This window comes from Numida meleagris, chromosome 3 (genome assembly GCF_002078875.1).
Source record: "Numida meleagris isolate 19003 breed g44 Domestic line chromosome 3, NumMel1.0, whole genome shotgun sequence".
In the NCBI taxonomy this organism is placed as follows: Eukaryota; Metazoa; Chordata; class Aves; order Galliformes; family Numididae; genus Numida; species Numida meleagris.
The window spans coordinates 66,798,026-66,812,463 of record NC_034411.1 but is presented as its reverse complement, the minus strand read 5'-3'; the positions used below and the strand labels follow the sequence as shown (position 1 = coordinate 66,812,463).

The window sequence follows — 14,438 nt, the reverse complement described above, 5'->3', positions numbered from 1 at the left end:
AAATTCTGTTCCTGAAATTTAACCCCATACATAGATAAGACCGGCTCCTATTCCTTTTTCTTAATATGTATACATGATACTGTTTTGCGAGCTTTGTGACGGTACTTTAATGGCTGTGAATGGCTTGTGGGATCTAAGAGCTTGTGGGGCAGTTTGCTTACACAGCCCTGCACTCGCCTGAGAGTGAGGATTATAGTGAGGGAGAGTGTGGCAGGTGCAAGCAGTTGTACTGTACATTGAAAAGATGATCCTTTCACAGACCATGCAGCTGACGTTTTTGGAAACATGGAGATCTTTGAAACACGCACACGTGCCCTGACACACAAGCTGAAGTTTTCCTTCCTGGTTCTGAGGGCTTGCTTTTGCCAGATGTTTCCACTAGCTGTGCCTGCTGCCACTGCAGCTCCTTTCAGTCCAAGACAGCATCGGGGAGAGGCTGAGAAAGGGAACAGAGGCAGATGGGATTTGTCCACAACACTGAGTGAGAACTGCCACATAGAATCATAGGATCCTTAAGAGTCGGAATGGACCTTTGAAGGCCACCTAGTCCAACTCCCCTGCAAGGAACAGGGACATGCACAGCTAGGTCAGGTTACCAGGTTACCCAGGCCTTATCCAGCTTTGCCTTGAAAGTCTCCAGGGATGAGGCATCAACCACACCTCTGGGCAACCTGTTCCAGTGCCTCACCACCCTCACTGTAAAAGACTTATTCCTTATATCCAACCTAAATCTACCTTCCCTGAGCTTGAAGCCATCTCCCCTTGTTCTATCACCACAGACCCTGCTAAAGAGTCTGTCCCCTTCTTTCCTGTAGCTCCCTTTTAGATACTGAAAGGCCGCTATTGGGTCACCTTGTAGCCTTCTCTTCTCCAGGCTGAAATGAAGATGCACTGGCAGGAGAGCTGGAAGGGGGCACCCAGTAGCAATGGGGCAGCCCAATGACTGCAGCAGCATCCCTTCCATCTTTTATGGAAGATCTGAAAAGGGATGAAGTGTATAGGACTCCCATAGCTAATAGAACAACAGGTCTGGGTGAAGCAGCCTCTTCAATCCCCTGAAGCATGGATGCTTTCAGGGACTTCTTTAGGTCCTGACACCACAGCTATGGGAAGTACAACATCACTAGTTCTCTCCCCGCTCTTGAAGAGGACATGCAAAAGCAGTGGAATTGGGAAAGCAATAGTTTTTCTGGTGGAGGCAAGCCAGTCTCATTCCTGAACAACTGGCAAGACTGATGTCAGGCTCAGCGTCCCCAGCTTCAGCCTGTAAATAAACATTCAGTTTGCAAGAGCTCACCATGAGGTAGACGTTAGCTCTTCTTGCACTGCTGTAAAACCCCTCCCTGGTAGGCCCTCTGAGCACCAAAGAGAGCATAAAACAAGTAGAAAAACAAAACAAAACAAAACAACTGCAGAACAACCTGCGAAGATGAAGCTTTTCCTAATTTGCTTTCACAGCTCATATGAATGTTCTCATATTCATCTGTCAAAAACAGAACAGAAGGTGCACAGAGACAGCGTCTCAGCTCCTGGATGCAGAACTGCATACCCTTTTGAACTTTAGATTGCTGAGGTCGAGTGTTATTTACAGCTCCAGCATGAATATAATTAGGAAGCAGAGTAAGCACGCACACAATAGCCAGGCACACACTTCAGCACAATGTGTCTGCTCTACCCCACGGGAATTTGTTTAAACTTTCACATGGAGGATCGGCCAAATAAAAAAAAAAAAAAAGCAGTTTTTCATAACCTTGCATCTGGAAGAATAGTAAAATCACTTTTAGAGGACGCATGCACTGAGTAACTCACAAATGCAGTGGCATCAACATACAACTGTGTTCATTGCTCACAAAATGAATCTTTCAGTAGATACTTGTTTTCCCGCATTTATGTCCAAAATCCTAACCTCATTTTAAAATAGTAAGCAATGAGATGGATTTGCTAAGAAGATTATCCTGTGTGGGGAAATGAGAAGCTAAGGTGTTTGTGACTAAGGAGTAAAGACACTGAGGAGAGCTGCTCCGAAGCATGGTTTTAAGGGCACATGTTTTTTGCTCCAGTTCTTAGTGACATTAGTGACAGCTGGACCGAAAAGCAAAGCTGCAGGGCTTTCCTTTAAAACTCAAAGCAATTTTAGGCTTCAGTTGTAGCCTTAAAAATGCACACAAAGGACAGAGATTTATTTTCATCATTAACAGAAAAGCATTCACTACCAGTGAAGAAAATGGTATCAAAAAGCAGCGTTTGTGGTACGAGAAGCCACATGAGCTTATGATTTCTCAAGTGCAAGCTAAAATGTGTGCCGACAGCTTAAGCAATGCGGAGTGAAAGATTAGGTGCTGCTGTGCTATTCACAGAAACTCATTCCTACACTGCTTATGGGGTAATTTGGTAGAAACAAAGGGTAAGAGAATTCTAAACCCAAAGCTTCTGTTTTAATTGTAGGGTAAGAAAGCACCTAGCAATCCCTGTGTCACTGCTCCTGCAAACTTACGACAAGACCGTATTCATGGTTACACGCTACAGCATTTCAGATTATTGGCATTATAGCTAAAAATCAAAGTCGTTAGTATGATACCACCAGAACATTTATCTCAAATGTATCATCAGTAAGATTTTTGTGGATGTTGTAACAAGCTTCACAGTGTTTTTTCATCTGTTCTTGCAGCACCAAGACTTCAAATGTGAGTTGCAACTACAGAATATGCTGCTTCTCTTTGGTGACAGAAAACATACACATTGCATTTATCTGATCTGAAATGGGGAAAAAATAAGGTGAAAACCCTAACTAGAGTTCTGCTGTGGGATGCACTGACAACTGTACTGAGAGAGCAGGCCGCCAAGGTGATTAAAAAGCTGCAGCTGACACAGTTGGGTTTGTTCAGCCCTTAGGAGGAGGCTTTGGGAGGACCTTACTGCTGTTTTCAGCTGCCTAAAAGGAGGGCATGGAGAAGACAGAGCCAGATGCTTCTTGGAGGTGTAGCTGTAGGACAAGAGGCAGCAGACACAAAGCAGAACGTGGGGAATTCCAGTTAAACATAGCAAACATTTTTTCACTGGAACTGGTGGTGTACAGACGTTGTGGATCTCCATCATTGGAGATGTTCAAAATTGGGCAGGATGACAGACTAGATGGACTCTGGAAGACCCTTCCACCCTAACTACTTCTATCATTTATAAACTGGCCAGCGCCAGTGACTCTGGTCAGTCATACAGAGTAATACAATCAAATAGTGGCTTGGGTTGGAAGGGATCTTAAAGACCACTGAAGTTCCAATCCCGTGCCATGGGCTGGTTTTCACTCTCCAGCTCAGGCTGCCCAGGGCCCCATCCAACCTGGCCTTTAACACCTCCATGGATGGGGCACCCACAGCCTCTCTGGGCAGCCTGTGCCAGTGCCTCACTGCCCTATGACTAAAGAGTTTCCTCCTAATATCTAATCTAAGTCTCCCCTCTTTTAATTTACAACCATTTCCTCTCGTTCTATCGCTATCAGATCATGTAAAATGTCAGTCTCCCTCCTGTTTATAAGCTCCCTTCAAGTATGGAAGGCCGCTGTGAGGTCTCCCACAGCCTTCTCTTCTCCAAGCTGAACAAGCCCAGTTCCCTCATGTGCCAAGCACACAGTAACATTTGTTTTGTTTTTACACTCACACAGTAATCCCCTAATTTTTAGATTTTTTCATTTGTAAAAGCAACATCAATGTAAATCATGACATTTTAAAACCAAAGTGAGGATGAAGTACGTTGCTTTAAGTAGCAGTGGCATCTTTATCTGTATTTTAAATTAGTACGCTAAGTGAGATGTTCTCAGTAGCTGAACTTGGATGCAAAGCAAAAACTCTGACATGGCATTTTATTAAGTTGTCAAATCTTTTTTTGGCAGCAGTCAGTCATTAAAAACAATCTGTACACATCTAATCTAGCCAACAAAAATAGCCGTACAACTTTAACGCGATATGCCCCATTTATATAGCTCATTATGCTCTGAAGTGAGTCTATTCTTTGTTTTTACGGGGACATGAACAATTACCGACTTTAACATATATTAAAAGTAACATTACATTCTGCTCTCAAAAGTACAAAAAATAACACTTTAAATACAAACTGGCTCCTAAGCTTAGACTGAGGCCTGTCAGGAAGAGAATTCCGCAATTCAGTAGACAGCACCTTCCACATCAAGAGCTCTTCAAAGTGCTTGGCAGGGTGTGTGAACGTTACCCCACCTACTAGATAGGAAACTAAGGCACAGAGGTCAACTGCCTTGCTCACTGTCACACAGCAAGCGAGTGGTGGAATTAACAGAATGTGGGCTGTTCAGCTGTCCAGAATAACCACCGTGTTGCACTGCCACCATTCAAGTGCAATGGGGTAAGCATTTCTGAGGAGCAAAACTCTTAGAGAGTACTGTAAACGGAAAGGACAACCCTGAACCAAAGGCTTAAATAATTTCAACTCAAACCAAATTTGGTATTCAGTAAATCAAAATGCACTTAAGGGGATGGTCATACAGAAAGTTATACATTAACTCGCAAAGAGAAAGTTCAACAGACGTAAGACATAAGGTGTTATCTTTGCAAAAAGTACTCATTATCTTGACAGTAATTCAGGTACTGTTGACTCCATCAGAGAAGCTGTACTTTCTGATCAGCAGACATCTTAACACCGTTCTTCAGCCAGCAAGGTACACTTCCCTGGAACGTCACATGGAAATGCAAATAAGGGGCCAAGTAGCTGCTCAGGAGGCATGGATTTGGGAGAGGAACAGAAAAAAAAGCTTTAATCGCTTGTGAGGTACGGACTAAATGGTGGAGAAATACCAATTGATAATAATAAAAAAGTCTAAAATAAATAAGGTCAAGAAAACGGAAAGCCACCCACCAAAAATCACCAAGAAATGCATCTTCAGATAAGATTATGCTGCAGAAAGAAAGTGTGATGTGTGTAATCACTGCTTGGATGAGAAGTGTGCTAAAGCCTAGCCCTCCAGTGACAAATAAGCATTTCAAAAAGGCTGTGCTTGAATAGGATGCTCATGAGCTGACTTATTTACTGACATAAACTCCTGATGGGATTCAGAAATATGTACATTTTGATTCTGTTCTTCACTACTTTGATGAGAAGGAACTGTATCTTGGCTCGAGTGAGACGGCTGACTTGATTCCTGAGCCAGCTGCATGTGCTAATCTGTTTGGGAAGATCCTGCTAAGTGGATTTCTTCATTTTGCCCTTGATGAGCATGGAGATGTTCAAGTGCTTCCTTGGAAAGAGTGATGACGTGCATTTGCTCAGGCTGAGCAGTCTCTATTTGGTTTGCCATCACATTTATGTTTTGGATTTGTTCCACTTGCTCCTGCTGAGCTGAAAGCAACAAGTTTTGCAGCTGCTGTGGTGGCTGAGCAAGCAGTGTGAGGTTAGCAGCCTGCCCCGCTGTCATATTTGGGGCGCTTTCTGCAGTAACAATACTAATGCCTTGATTATGACTAGGCATGAAGTTTATATTATGCACTGCATCTGCAACCAGCAGTTGAATTTCCTGCCCTCCAGAGGTGGCAAGTTGATACTGCTGCAGCTGAAGAATATTTCTCACTTCCTCTGAATTAGTGTTGGTGCTTGAAGCAGCGCTGGCTTCTTGAAACTGCTTCTCCTTGCTATGAATTTTCAAGTGAGACTTCAGGTTGTCCAGGCGAGCAAAGTGCACACTACATTCTGGGCAAGAAAAAGGCTTTTTGCCTGTGTGTAAGATACAGTGTCTTCTCTTAGCACTGGAATCAGAGAAGGATTTTCCACATATCCCACAAGAATACGGCTTTTCTCCCCTGCAAAAGAACATATTTGGTATCGTGAAAATACTTGCCTTGAAGTGCTGTTTTATGCAGCTTAATACAGAATAACAAACTGAAATGATTATTTTCTTTTGCTGCATCATAAACACATCAGAATAGTAAAATCAAATAATATTCTCTGTTTGACTTCCTAACTATTTCTGTTCAAAATCACGAACCGCACAATGCTTTCATTAGCTACAGAGAGAACACAATTTCCCTTTTGTCCTAATACCAGAGGTACAAACTCTGTACTACCGGGTCTTGACAAGGATGCAACAACTTACTTGCACAATCGTAAGTACTACTGTAAAATGTTTATTAACAGCATGGGCACTAAAATGAAAGGAAGACTCTAACTCCTAAATTGATGCCTGTCTCAAAGCAACAAGAAATTATACTGGAAGTTTTTTCTTTTACGTAAGGCTCACAGCAGTTCTCCAATGATTTCATATTGGACAAGCCTTTATGCAGTACAGCTTTTACCCATGTCAGTGTGCTAAGTATTAAAAAACACAACAGACTACAGGAAAACTGGAAAATGCTCCAATAATCTTGTTACACAGTGGCTGCTATTTTGCTGTCAAATAAAGATTTACAGTAACATTTTTGCATAAATAATACAACAGTAAGTACATCGTCATTAAACAGACACAATGCACAAAAGAAGTACTTTCAACATCTTGGCACACTAGTGTTGAATAGCACACTTTCCACTACTGGATTAAACGAAAGTGTCAGTCTTTAATCACCCATCCAAAATGCAAACAAATCTTGAACACCTTGTAGTTGAACAAGCAGTAGATACAGGTATCAGAATAGAAGTCATATTTCTAAAGAATGTAAAGAAAATTAAACATAATTTACCTGTGAATTCTAATGTGAGTCTGAAGAGAACTTTTAGCTGTGAATGACTTGCCACAAATTTCACAAGTGAAAGGCTTCTCGCCTATCAAAAAGAAACATGACATCAGTTTTCATTTAGTACTTAAAAACATTTGAAAGGTTCTTTTCCAGAGGCATTGAACAGGCTGTCCAGGGCAGCGGGCACAGCCCCAAGGTGCTGGAGTTCAAGGGGTGTTTGGACAGCACTCTCAGACATAGGGTTTGAATACTGGGTGGTCCTGTGTAGAGCCAGGAGTTGGACTCAATGATCCTTGTGGGTCCCTTCCAGATCTGGATGTTCTACCATTCTATGACATTTCACTGTATGCAGTTATAAAGCGTGTACAGACAAATGATCATGCTTCTGCCAAGGGTCAGTATGGATATCTGAAAATGAATGAACTCATTAGTTAACAAGGGTATAAGATGTTAAAGGTTCATCTCCGATCTTTCTCCTCTTTGAAGACAGGGAACCGGGTGATCCAAGTCCTCAGAGCAACAAAAAAATGTGTCAAGACAGATGCAGGTGCCTGCAGGTGGTCCACATGGAACATAAAAGCTTGAAAAAGGCTGACCCTGAACTGTCTGAAGGCAGACATCAGCACCAGGCTCATGTAGAGCACCATGCCCATCAGTAAGCCCGTACTTCCAAACCTGAAAAGTGAATCCATTATCTTAACAAGTCAGCTGATCTGTAAGACTCCATCCTAGACCTGCAATGCCCTGGGAACATGTCCCACGTCCCCTCCCACGGCACTGGGGTTGGAACTAGACCATCTTTAAAGGTTTCTTCCAACCCAAGTCATGCTATTATTCTAACACAGCTGGAGAAAAGAAATAATTTATCTTGGGTTGAATGAATTGGTTTTTGTTGTAGTTTTGACTGCATTTGGAATTCTTTTGTCTAATTGAGTAGAAGCAGAGTGACCAAATTAACTAACAAAAAGCTTAAAAAAAAGATATTACCCAGTAAAACCAAAGCTAATTCACACCAGAAGTTTTCTTTGTTGCATGCAACATCTTTGAAAGACTAATTAGGAGAATCCAGATCACCACCGTGGTAACCCATATCACCAAAGCACAATGGAACTCAGAACGGGGCAAGAGCCAGTTTCCAATGAAGCTTCTCATTTATAGAACTGCAATCCTTACCAGTTTTCCTAGAAAAAGAGAAGCAACTTCCTTAAGTTGGCTGTGTTCTTATGACATACAGTGCTACAAAACTGCTGCCAAACCAGTCATATCAATCTCAACAACTGACCTCCAGGTTCCTTAGGATTTTACTCCTCGCTTTTGAGATGGAACAGATCAATTGATATTTCTGCATTGATAACATTGGCATCTGGCCTGTCTATTCTGGAAGCAATACTGACCGCAAATCAGTTTCTGCTGGAATTCAGGGAAATAATGTCTTTTTGCAACACACCTTGCTACCATGATGACTCTTCTTATTTCCCACCACCAAGCTCATGTCCCATTACATTAATAGAGCTTTATCAGCACTGCATACCAAACTCTTATGTCAACATGAACTGTGTTGTCCTCAAGAGAAAATACAATATTTCTAAGTACTGTAAAATAACTCAACCCTGGAAACACAAAAAATGCCCAAGAACACAAGTTCTGACCTCATCACAGTTTGATGTTGTATACACTCTACAGGTAAGTAATGAATTTAGTTTTGGGAAGAAACTACTGCCACTGTTTACAGCTATTTCAAAAGAAAAAAAAATACTTACAAGTCATCTTATGCACATACTCTTCAAGGAGAAGTATTTTAAGAATCTTATGCTTTGCCATCATAAGAGGCTACATCAACATTTTTATTTGATGTTACCCAGCCATTCAAATACCTCCTTGCTTTCTAAGTCTCTTAGACTAAGACATCCTTTGATGTCACTTGCATTAATTCATCCCTCATAGCCAATCTCTGGCCAGCTTCTGGCTTAATGCAGCATAATAAAACAGTAAACTGAAATGATTATTTTTATGGTCAGCAACATTTTCCATAATCATCCATCCCCCATACACTGGAGTGGGAGGACATACGTTTTCTGGACATACACTCTTCTAGGATGTGCTCTTTCTGTTACTACATCACTTACTTCAAGCCCAACAAATGCTGCACGTGGCTATCCTGATAAACTAAATTCCCAGTCCAAGATTTTATCACAGGAAAACTAATTGACATCTTCTGCAACAGGTTTTCTAAGGGAAAAAAAAGATCTTCCTATAACAGGAACCGCTTCTGTGCTGTTGTAACACAAGCTGTATTGTGCTTATTATGAACTCTTGATATCTTATCTCTTAATTTGAAACAGGCACCATAATACACAAGCACAGCCAAAGCTCTACCCAGAGAAATGAGTCCCTTGCCTCATATATGGTTTTGTCTGTGTTATTTCAAGAAAATAAGAAACAAAAACAACAACACAACAGACTTTATTACCTGTATGTGTTCGTAGATGTTTCTTTAACTGAGCTGCATCCATGAATTTGCGATGACACTGGTTACATTCCGGCAATGAACGGCCTTGTCGCAATAACAAAAAAAGTGTCAGTGCATAAGTGATCCCCTTTATCTCTTCAGTGATCTTTGTTAAAGCACTTTCCTGTAAAATAACCACTTTGGTATAATACGGAGATAAAACAAGAGGTGATTCACTGCCTTCTCTCTGTCTTGTCACGAAAACCAGCAGAATGACACACCCCTATTTCTCTATTTGCTCTTAGCATGGTAAAAGAGGGAACTGAGAACTATTCCCCCCCCAAACATACTTTCTCTCTCAGCACATGTGCAACATGAGCTGTAGGGCTAAAATGTTTTATGGTAAATACAGCACAATTAATTTTTAAACATCAGAAGGGTCCTCCTCAATTAACTACCTTCTTAGACATTCCATTTATTATTCACTATTCTGTCTTTTTCATCCTACTCATTGTTATATTGAGATTTCAGGTATTATGGTAACAAAGCCTACATGCATTACCGAAGAAAAACATTTGGCCTTAGTTAATCTTTACAAGAACAAATCAGCACAGACTGTGAGCCAGCTCTTAAACTGAAGCTTGTTATACCTGTGTGTACTCGATAATGGCTCTTGAGCTGTCTCTTTTGGCTGAAGTATTTCCCACACTGGTCACAGGTAAAAGCCTTTTGCCCTGTGAAGAAATTCACTTATTAAAACGCAAGCCACATCTAATTTAAGTATAAGAAGAAAAAAAAAATCAGCACATATGAGAAAGAGCAGAAAGGCTTCTTTTCTACCAAGGCGTATTCTTGCAGGGAGAAGGGGTTACCTTTGCCTTGCAGTATTTACCTGTATGTAGGCTCATGTGCTCCAGAAGAGAATGCTTTGTTGTCAGAGCCTTACTGCAGACAGTGCATGTGTATGGCCGCTCTCCTGTGTGCATCCGCTCGTGGACCTGAAGAGAGTGCTTCTGGGAAAAGCCTTTGCCACATTCACTGCACTTGTAAGGGCGCTCTCCTAAAACCAGATGGTGTATTTGTCAGTGTAGATGCACTGCTTCTCACTAGATATTCTAAACTGATAGTGAGGCTCACTGCAATCTACTGTCTACTAAAAATGACGTTTAAATAGAGATAAGGAGAATGAAAAGAAAAAGCTTTATGTGGCAATAAAAATTATTTAAGTATTGCCATATTACTCAGCGTTTTAACAGAGAAACTATTACCTAAACTGCAATCAAGGTAAGACATAAAGACTATGAGATCTGCTGATAAGAATAAAACAGCAAACAGTCTCAGAAACACACCATAACAATTGATCACCGTGCTATTCTGGGCGGCTCTTGCTACAGACAACAGCCTACACTTAAACAAGTGGCTTGCAGTGTGGAACAGCACTAAATCCCATACTCAGAGACACAGTGTCTTACTGCTTACCTGTATGACTTCTCTGATGGATAGCTAAAAAGTGATTATATTTAAATACTTTGCCACAGTCTTTACAGCGAGCTTCAGAACCTGTACGTTTTCTTTTTCCATCAGTTCTCTTTGCCAGTCCTTTTTCGTCCTCTTCACCGAGAAGTTTATAATCTTTTAGTTTGATTGACCTCCTTAGCCTACGCTTGCTGTAACGGCTCTGGGTGATCTGCATTCCTTCAGACCTGGGATCACAATTCTCATCTTTCTCAGCTGACAGATTGGCAGCAGCTTCCGAGGCACCAGCAGGTTCGGTTTCTTCTGCATCTTTCCTTGCTGGATCCTGTTCGCTGACAACTATTCCTTCTGCTGCCACGTCTTTTGTCATAAAATTTTGCTTATTTTGCATGGAGTTATTCTCCCTCAGCTGCACATCTTCAGCAAAATTTGCTCCTGGTTTTTCCTCTTGGGCAATATGGACCTTCCTCGGTCGCCCCCGTTTCCGCTTGGGCAGCTCTTCACTTTTCTTGTCTCCCACAGTAAGTGCCACAGAGGTGCTGCTGTAGGAAGGGATTGGCAGCATGTTCCCGGGGCTGCGGCCAGCCTGGTACTCGGTGTAGGCCTCCAGCAAGTCGTTCACCTTCAGGAGCTGTGCAGTAGCTAGAATCTGTTCAGTGCTTTTCTCAGTGGCATGGAGATAACCCGTGTAAATAAATTCTAGCAGCGCTCCAAACGCATCGGCAACCATTCCTTCCAGCATGTAAATCGACTGCCCTATTTCACCCTCATCTACAAACATCATTGAAAAGTATTCACTGCTGGCAGCGAGCAAAGCTTTATGGGCTCTGAATTGCACATCCTCCACTATTAGAGTAATGTCACAAAGAAAATCTTTTTTCCTTTGTTCTTCAAAGTTAGCTAGAATGGTATGTTTGTGAGTTTTGGAGTGGATGACGACCACTTTCTCAGAAGGGTTGGGAGACGTTTCTTCCATTTTTATTGCAAATATGAAAGGAGGCACCTACAAGGACAGAATAAGTTAAATAAATCTTAGAAGTCAGAATTCTAAGACATCAAATATCATTTTATTCATTAGTCAAGAGAGTTCAACAGTTCCCGAAGCAATTCTGAAGCCTCTGAACTGTTTGTATAAAGTCAACTCTAACGCTGGCAGAGATTTGCTTCTTCAGAAGTATTTTAAAATCCTAAGTAATGGTTACAGATAGCTTCTTCCTAGATCAGAATTACAGCCAACTGTTTCATCTGTTTAGCCAGCCCTTCTGAAAACTCCTCTTTCACAACTAGAACAAACTAACAAAAAGAACGCTTTGTTCGCAGCTCCTAAGCAGAAGCAAACAAACAAACAAAAAGTCACATCACCACAGCCACATCGCTGCAGATGCCCTATTTTGCCATGAAATCCTGTAACCATGGATAAAACATTACTGGCATTGGTCTGGCAGAACTCTGTGCCCTCCCGAAAGCTGCTCTTTCAGAACACTCACCTTCTAAGTTTCACCCTACGGATGCTGGCAATAAATGCAGAAAAATAGTTTGTTTGTTTTTTTTTAAGATCTCTGTCTAAAATAGGGTGAGTATGCCAACTATTAACCAGTTTGGCTTGCTACTCAAGTTCAACTGTAAATATGTAAAAAATCAATAACGAAGATCCAGCAATCTCAGAAGAACCCACCCAATGAAAATACAATGGAAGACCTGTGCTAGAATCGGGCATTTCCTGGGGGTCGGCTGAGCCAAAAGTGAAACTGCTTAACTACCCACCGCTTGAAATTATAGGCTTGGTATTTTAAACATAAATACACCTATAAACACAGTGACCAGTGAGGGCGGCAGCTCTGATTAGCTGCAGGAACGCTGCACGAAGCGTAGGTACGCACAGTAGGTACACATGACACCTAAGGGTGAGCGGGCCGGCCGACAAGCGGCTGTTTAGCTCACCGAGCAGCTCGTGCCGGAGCCCAACCAGAATCCAACGGACAGCTCAGCTGGGAGGGACCCACGGAGCCCAACCAGCCCAACTTGACAACCCCGGGGCTGAGCAGAAGTTACAGCGTGTCACTGCGGGCATTGTCCAAATGAGCACAGAGGGGCACGGGCACCAGCCACCTCTCCGAGGAGGCTGTACCGGTGTCTGACCACCCACGCGGTACATAACCGCTTCCTAACCCCTACATCCCCTACCCACACAGTCTCCCGCGTCGGGCGGTAACTACGCGGTGGGCTGGGATCACAGGAAGGAAGGAAGGAAGGACGGACTTCGGCGTTCAGTCGCGGAACGCCGCTCTTAGGCGCGCTTACCTAGCACACGCTGCAGGGTCAGAGCGCGCACGGGCCGGCAGCCGCACGGCCAGCAGCGCCGCGCCCAACGCACGCCTCCCGGCACCAAGAGGAGCGGGGCCCGCGGCTCGGGCCGCGGAAGAGAAGTGGCCCCGAGGGACCCCGCCGCGCCCGCCTCCCCCCCTCCAGCCCCGCGCTAGGCCCGGACCCGGCCGCTCCTCCCGAGGGCTCGGGGCGGGTGCGAGGCCGCCGGGGCCGGGCCGGCACTCACCGCTCCGTTGCCGCCGCACTTCCGGCGCCGTGACGTGAGACGGCGGCGGCGGCGCCCGCCCCAAGCGCGGGGCCCGCGTGCGAGGGTCGGCGCGGCGAACGTTACGGCGGCGCGCTCGGACGGAAAACGTTTTATTTTCGGGTTTAAGTTTAGCAGCGCTGTAAGCGTAACAGTTGTCCCGGTGGGCTACAGCCCCGCTCCGCGAGTTAATAAAGTCAGTACCCGAGAAGCCCCCGCAAACCAACGCAGTCCGAGCTAGACAAAGCTTGGGCTGGCGTCTTTCAGGGACAGGAAGGTCTGCAGCTTGAGGTCAAAGCCGGGCGGCCGCTGCTGGGGCTCCGTGTACTCGGGCGGCATCGCCCTCCCCAGGTAGGGGACGAGCTCGCAGTGCTCGGTGAGCCGCGCCAGCCGCCTCCGGTACGACTGCCTCCTGTGCGCCGGGCTCCGGGCATTGTGCGCTGCGGGGACAGAGAGTACTGCGTGAGCCTGGGGCTGGGACACGGGCACTGACCACGCTGAGTCTGCAGCCGTGACTTTGGTGGTGTGTGGGTGCAAGTGCGAGAGGCCACGGCTCTTGCCTCCAAACTGGAACACTGGAAGTTCCATTCGAAAGTGAGGAAAAACTTCTGTGCAGGTGACAGAACACTGGAGCTGGCTGCCCAGAGAGGCTGCAGTGTCTCCTTCTCTGGAGATATTCAAAACCCAACTGCACGCTTTCCTCCACAGCCTACTGTAGGGAACTTGCTTTACCAGGAGGCCAGACTCAGTCACCTCCAAAGGTCCCTTCCAAACCCTGTGAAAGGGTTGGTCAGGACTGCATGCAGCCATCTGACAGCTCAGCTCCTGGACCTGAGTTCAGCAAATGCAGCATGGCCCTATTTCTGTGTGTAAACTAATCCTTTTGCCTGGAGCCAGGCAGGCTCCTCACCATCTTTGGAATTTCTGCATCCTTGGCACAATTAATCTATGACCTAAATATTTTTCCCATAAAAAAAATCAAGAGCTGACTGTACATCTCTGGTATTTCAGAAGAGGAGGGACGTTTCAAAGCCTCATGTGCAATGAGGGTAGCACTGCTGCTTTCCTTTCTTACCTCTGCCCTAAGCCATACTTCGGGGTGCATCAGTGCTGAGTGCCAAACCTCAGAGTACTACTGTTGTTACAGAGACAAAGGGGAGGCAGTGGCTTAGGACAGACAAATCCTAACTGTTTCTTCCTGGCAGGTAGTATTTTATATCTCATAACAAAGACCGAGCAGCACGAAGAGCTATGG

General features: G+C 44.2%; 2 protein-coding genes across 10 annotated transcripts in view; both read right to left on the bottom strand.

Annotated features, from left to right (window-relative positions):
• On the bottom strand, positions 3,824-13,285 carry ZBTB24 (zinc finger and BTB domain containing 24). Of its 4 annotated transcripts, none has more exons than XM_021389806.1 (7): positions 12,916-13,139; positions 10,618-11,617; positions 10,031-10,198; positions 9,789-9,872; positions 9,160-9,243; positions 6,693-6,774; positions 3,824-5,819 (listed from the first exon to the last, which is right to left on the bottom strand). In XM_021389806.1, the coding sequence occupies exons 2-7, from the start codon at positions 11,588-11,590 to the stop codon at positions 5,183-5,185; spliced, it is 2,028 nt and encodes a 675-aa protein (XP_021245481.1). In that variant the 5' UTR covers positions 11,591-11,617; positions 12,916-13,139; the 3' UTR covers positions 3,824-5,182. The 4 variants fall into 4 exon arrangements, with proteins under 4 accessions (XP_021245481.1, XP_021245482.1, XP_021245483.1 ...); XM_021389807.1 differs by lacking the exon at positions 12,916-13,139 and adding an exon at positions 13,166-13,285 and having other exon boundaries at positions 3,838-5,819; XM_021389808.1 differs by lacking the exons at positions 3,824-5,819; positions 6,693-6,774 and adding an exon at positions 6,781-7,870 and having other exon boundaries at positions 12,916-13,140.
• Positions 13,281-14,438, bottom strand: part of AK9 (adenylate kinase 9) — a 61,377-nt gene continuing 60,219 nt past the window's right edge. For 5 of the 6 annotated variants that reach the window (XM_021389794.1, XM_021389796.1, XM_021389797.1 and 2 more), the window contains one exon: positions 13,281-13,623. In XM_021389794.1, the coding sequence (XP_021245469.1) occupies positions 13,421-13,623 (203 nt within the window). In that variant the 3' untranslated portion in view covers positions 13,281-13,420. The remainder of the gene's footprint in view (positions 13,624-14,438) is intronic. The other variant, XM_021389798.1, reaches the window with a different exon arrangement.

What these genes read in the sequence shown, in the direction of transcription:
- ZBTB24 (XM_021389807.1), bottom strand. Translation starts at nt 11,590, where the DNA reads ATGGAAGAAACGTCTCCCAACCCTTCTGAGAAAGTGGTCGTCATCCAC. An exon ending in GCACATGAGCCTACATACAG is followed by an intron (nt 9,873 to 10,030) that starts GTAAATACTGCA and finishes ATTTCTTCACAG; the next exon opens with GGCAAAAGGCTTTTACCTGT. An exon ending in ACATCTACGAACACATACAG is followed by an intron (nt 6,775 to 9,159) that starts GTAATAAAGTCT and finishes TCTTTTTGATAG; the next exon opens with GCGAGAAGCCTTTCACTTGT.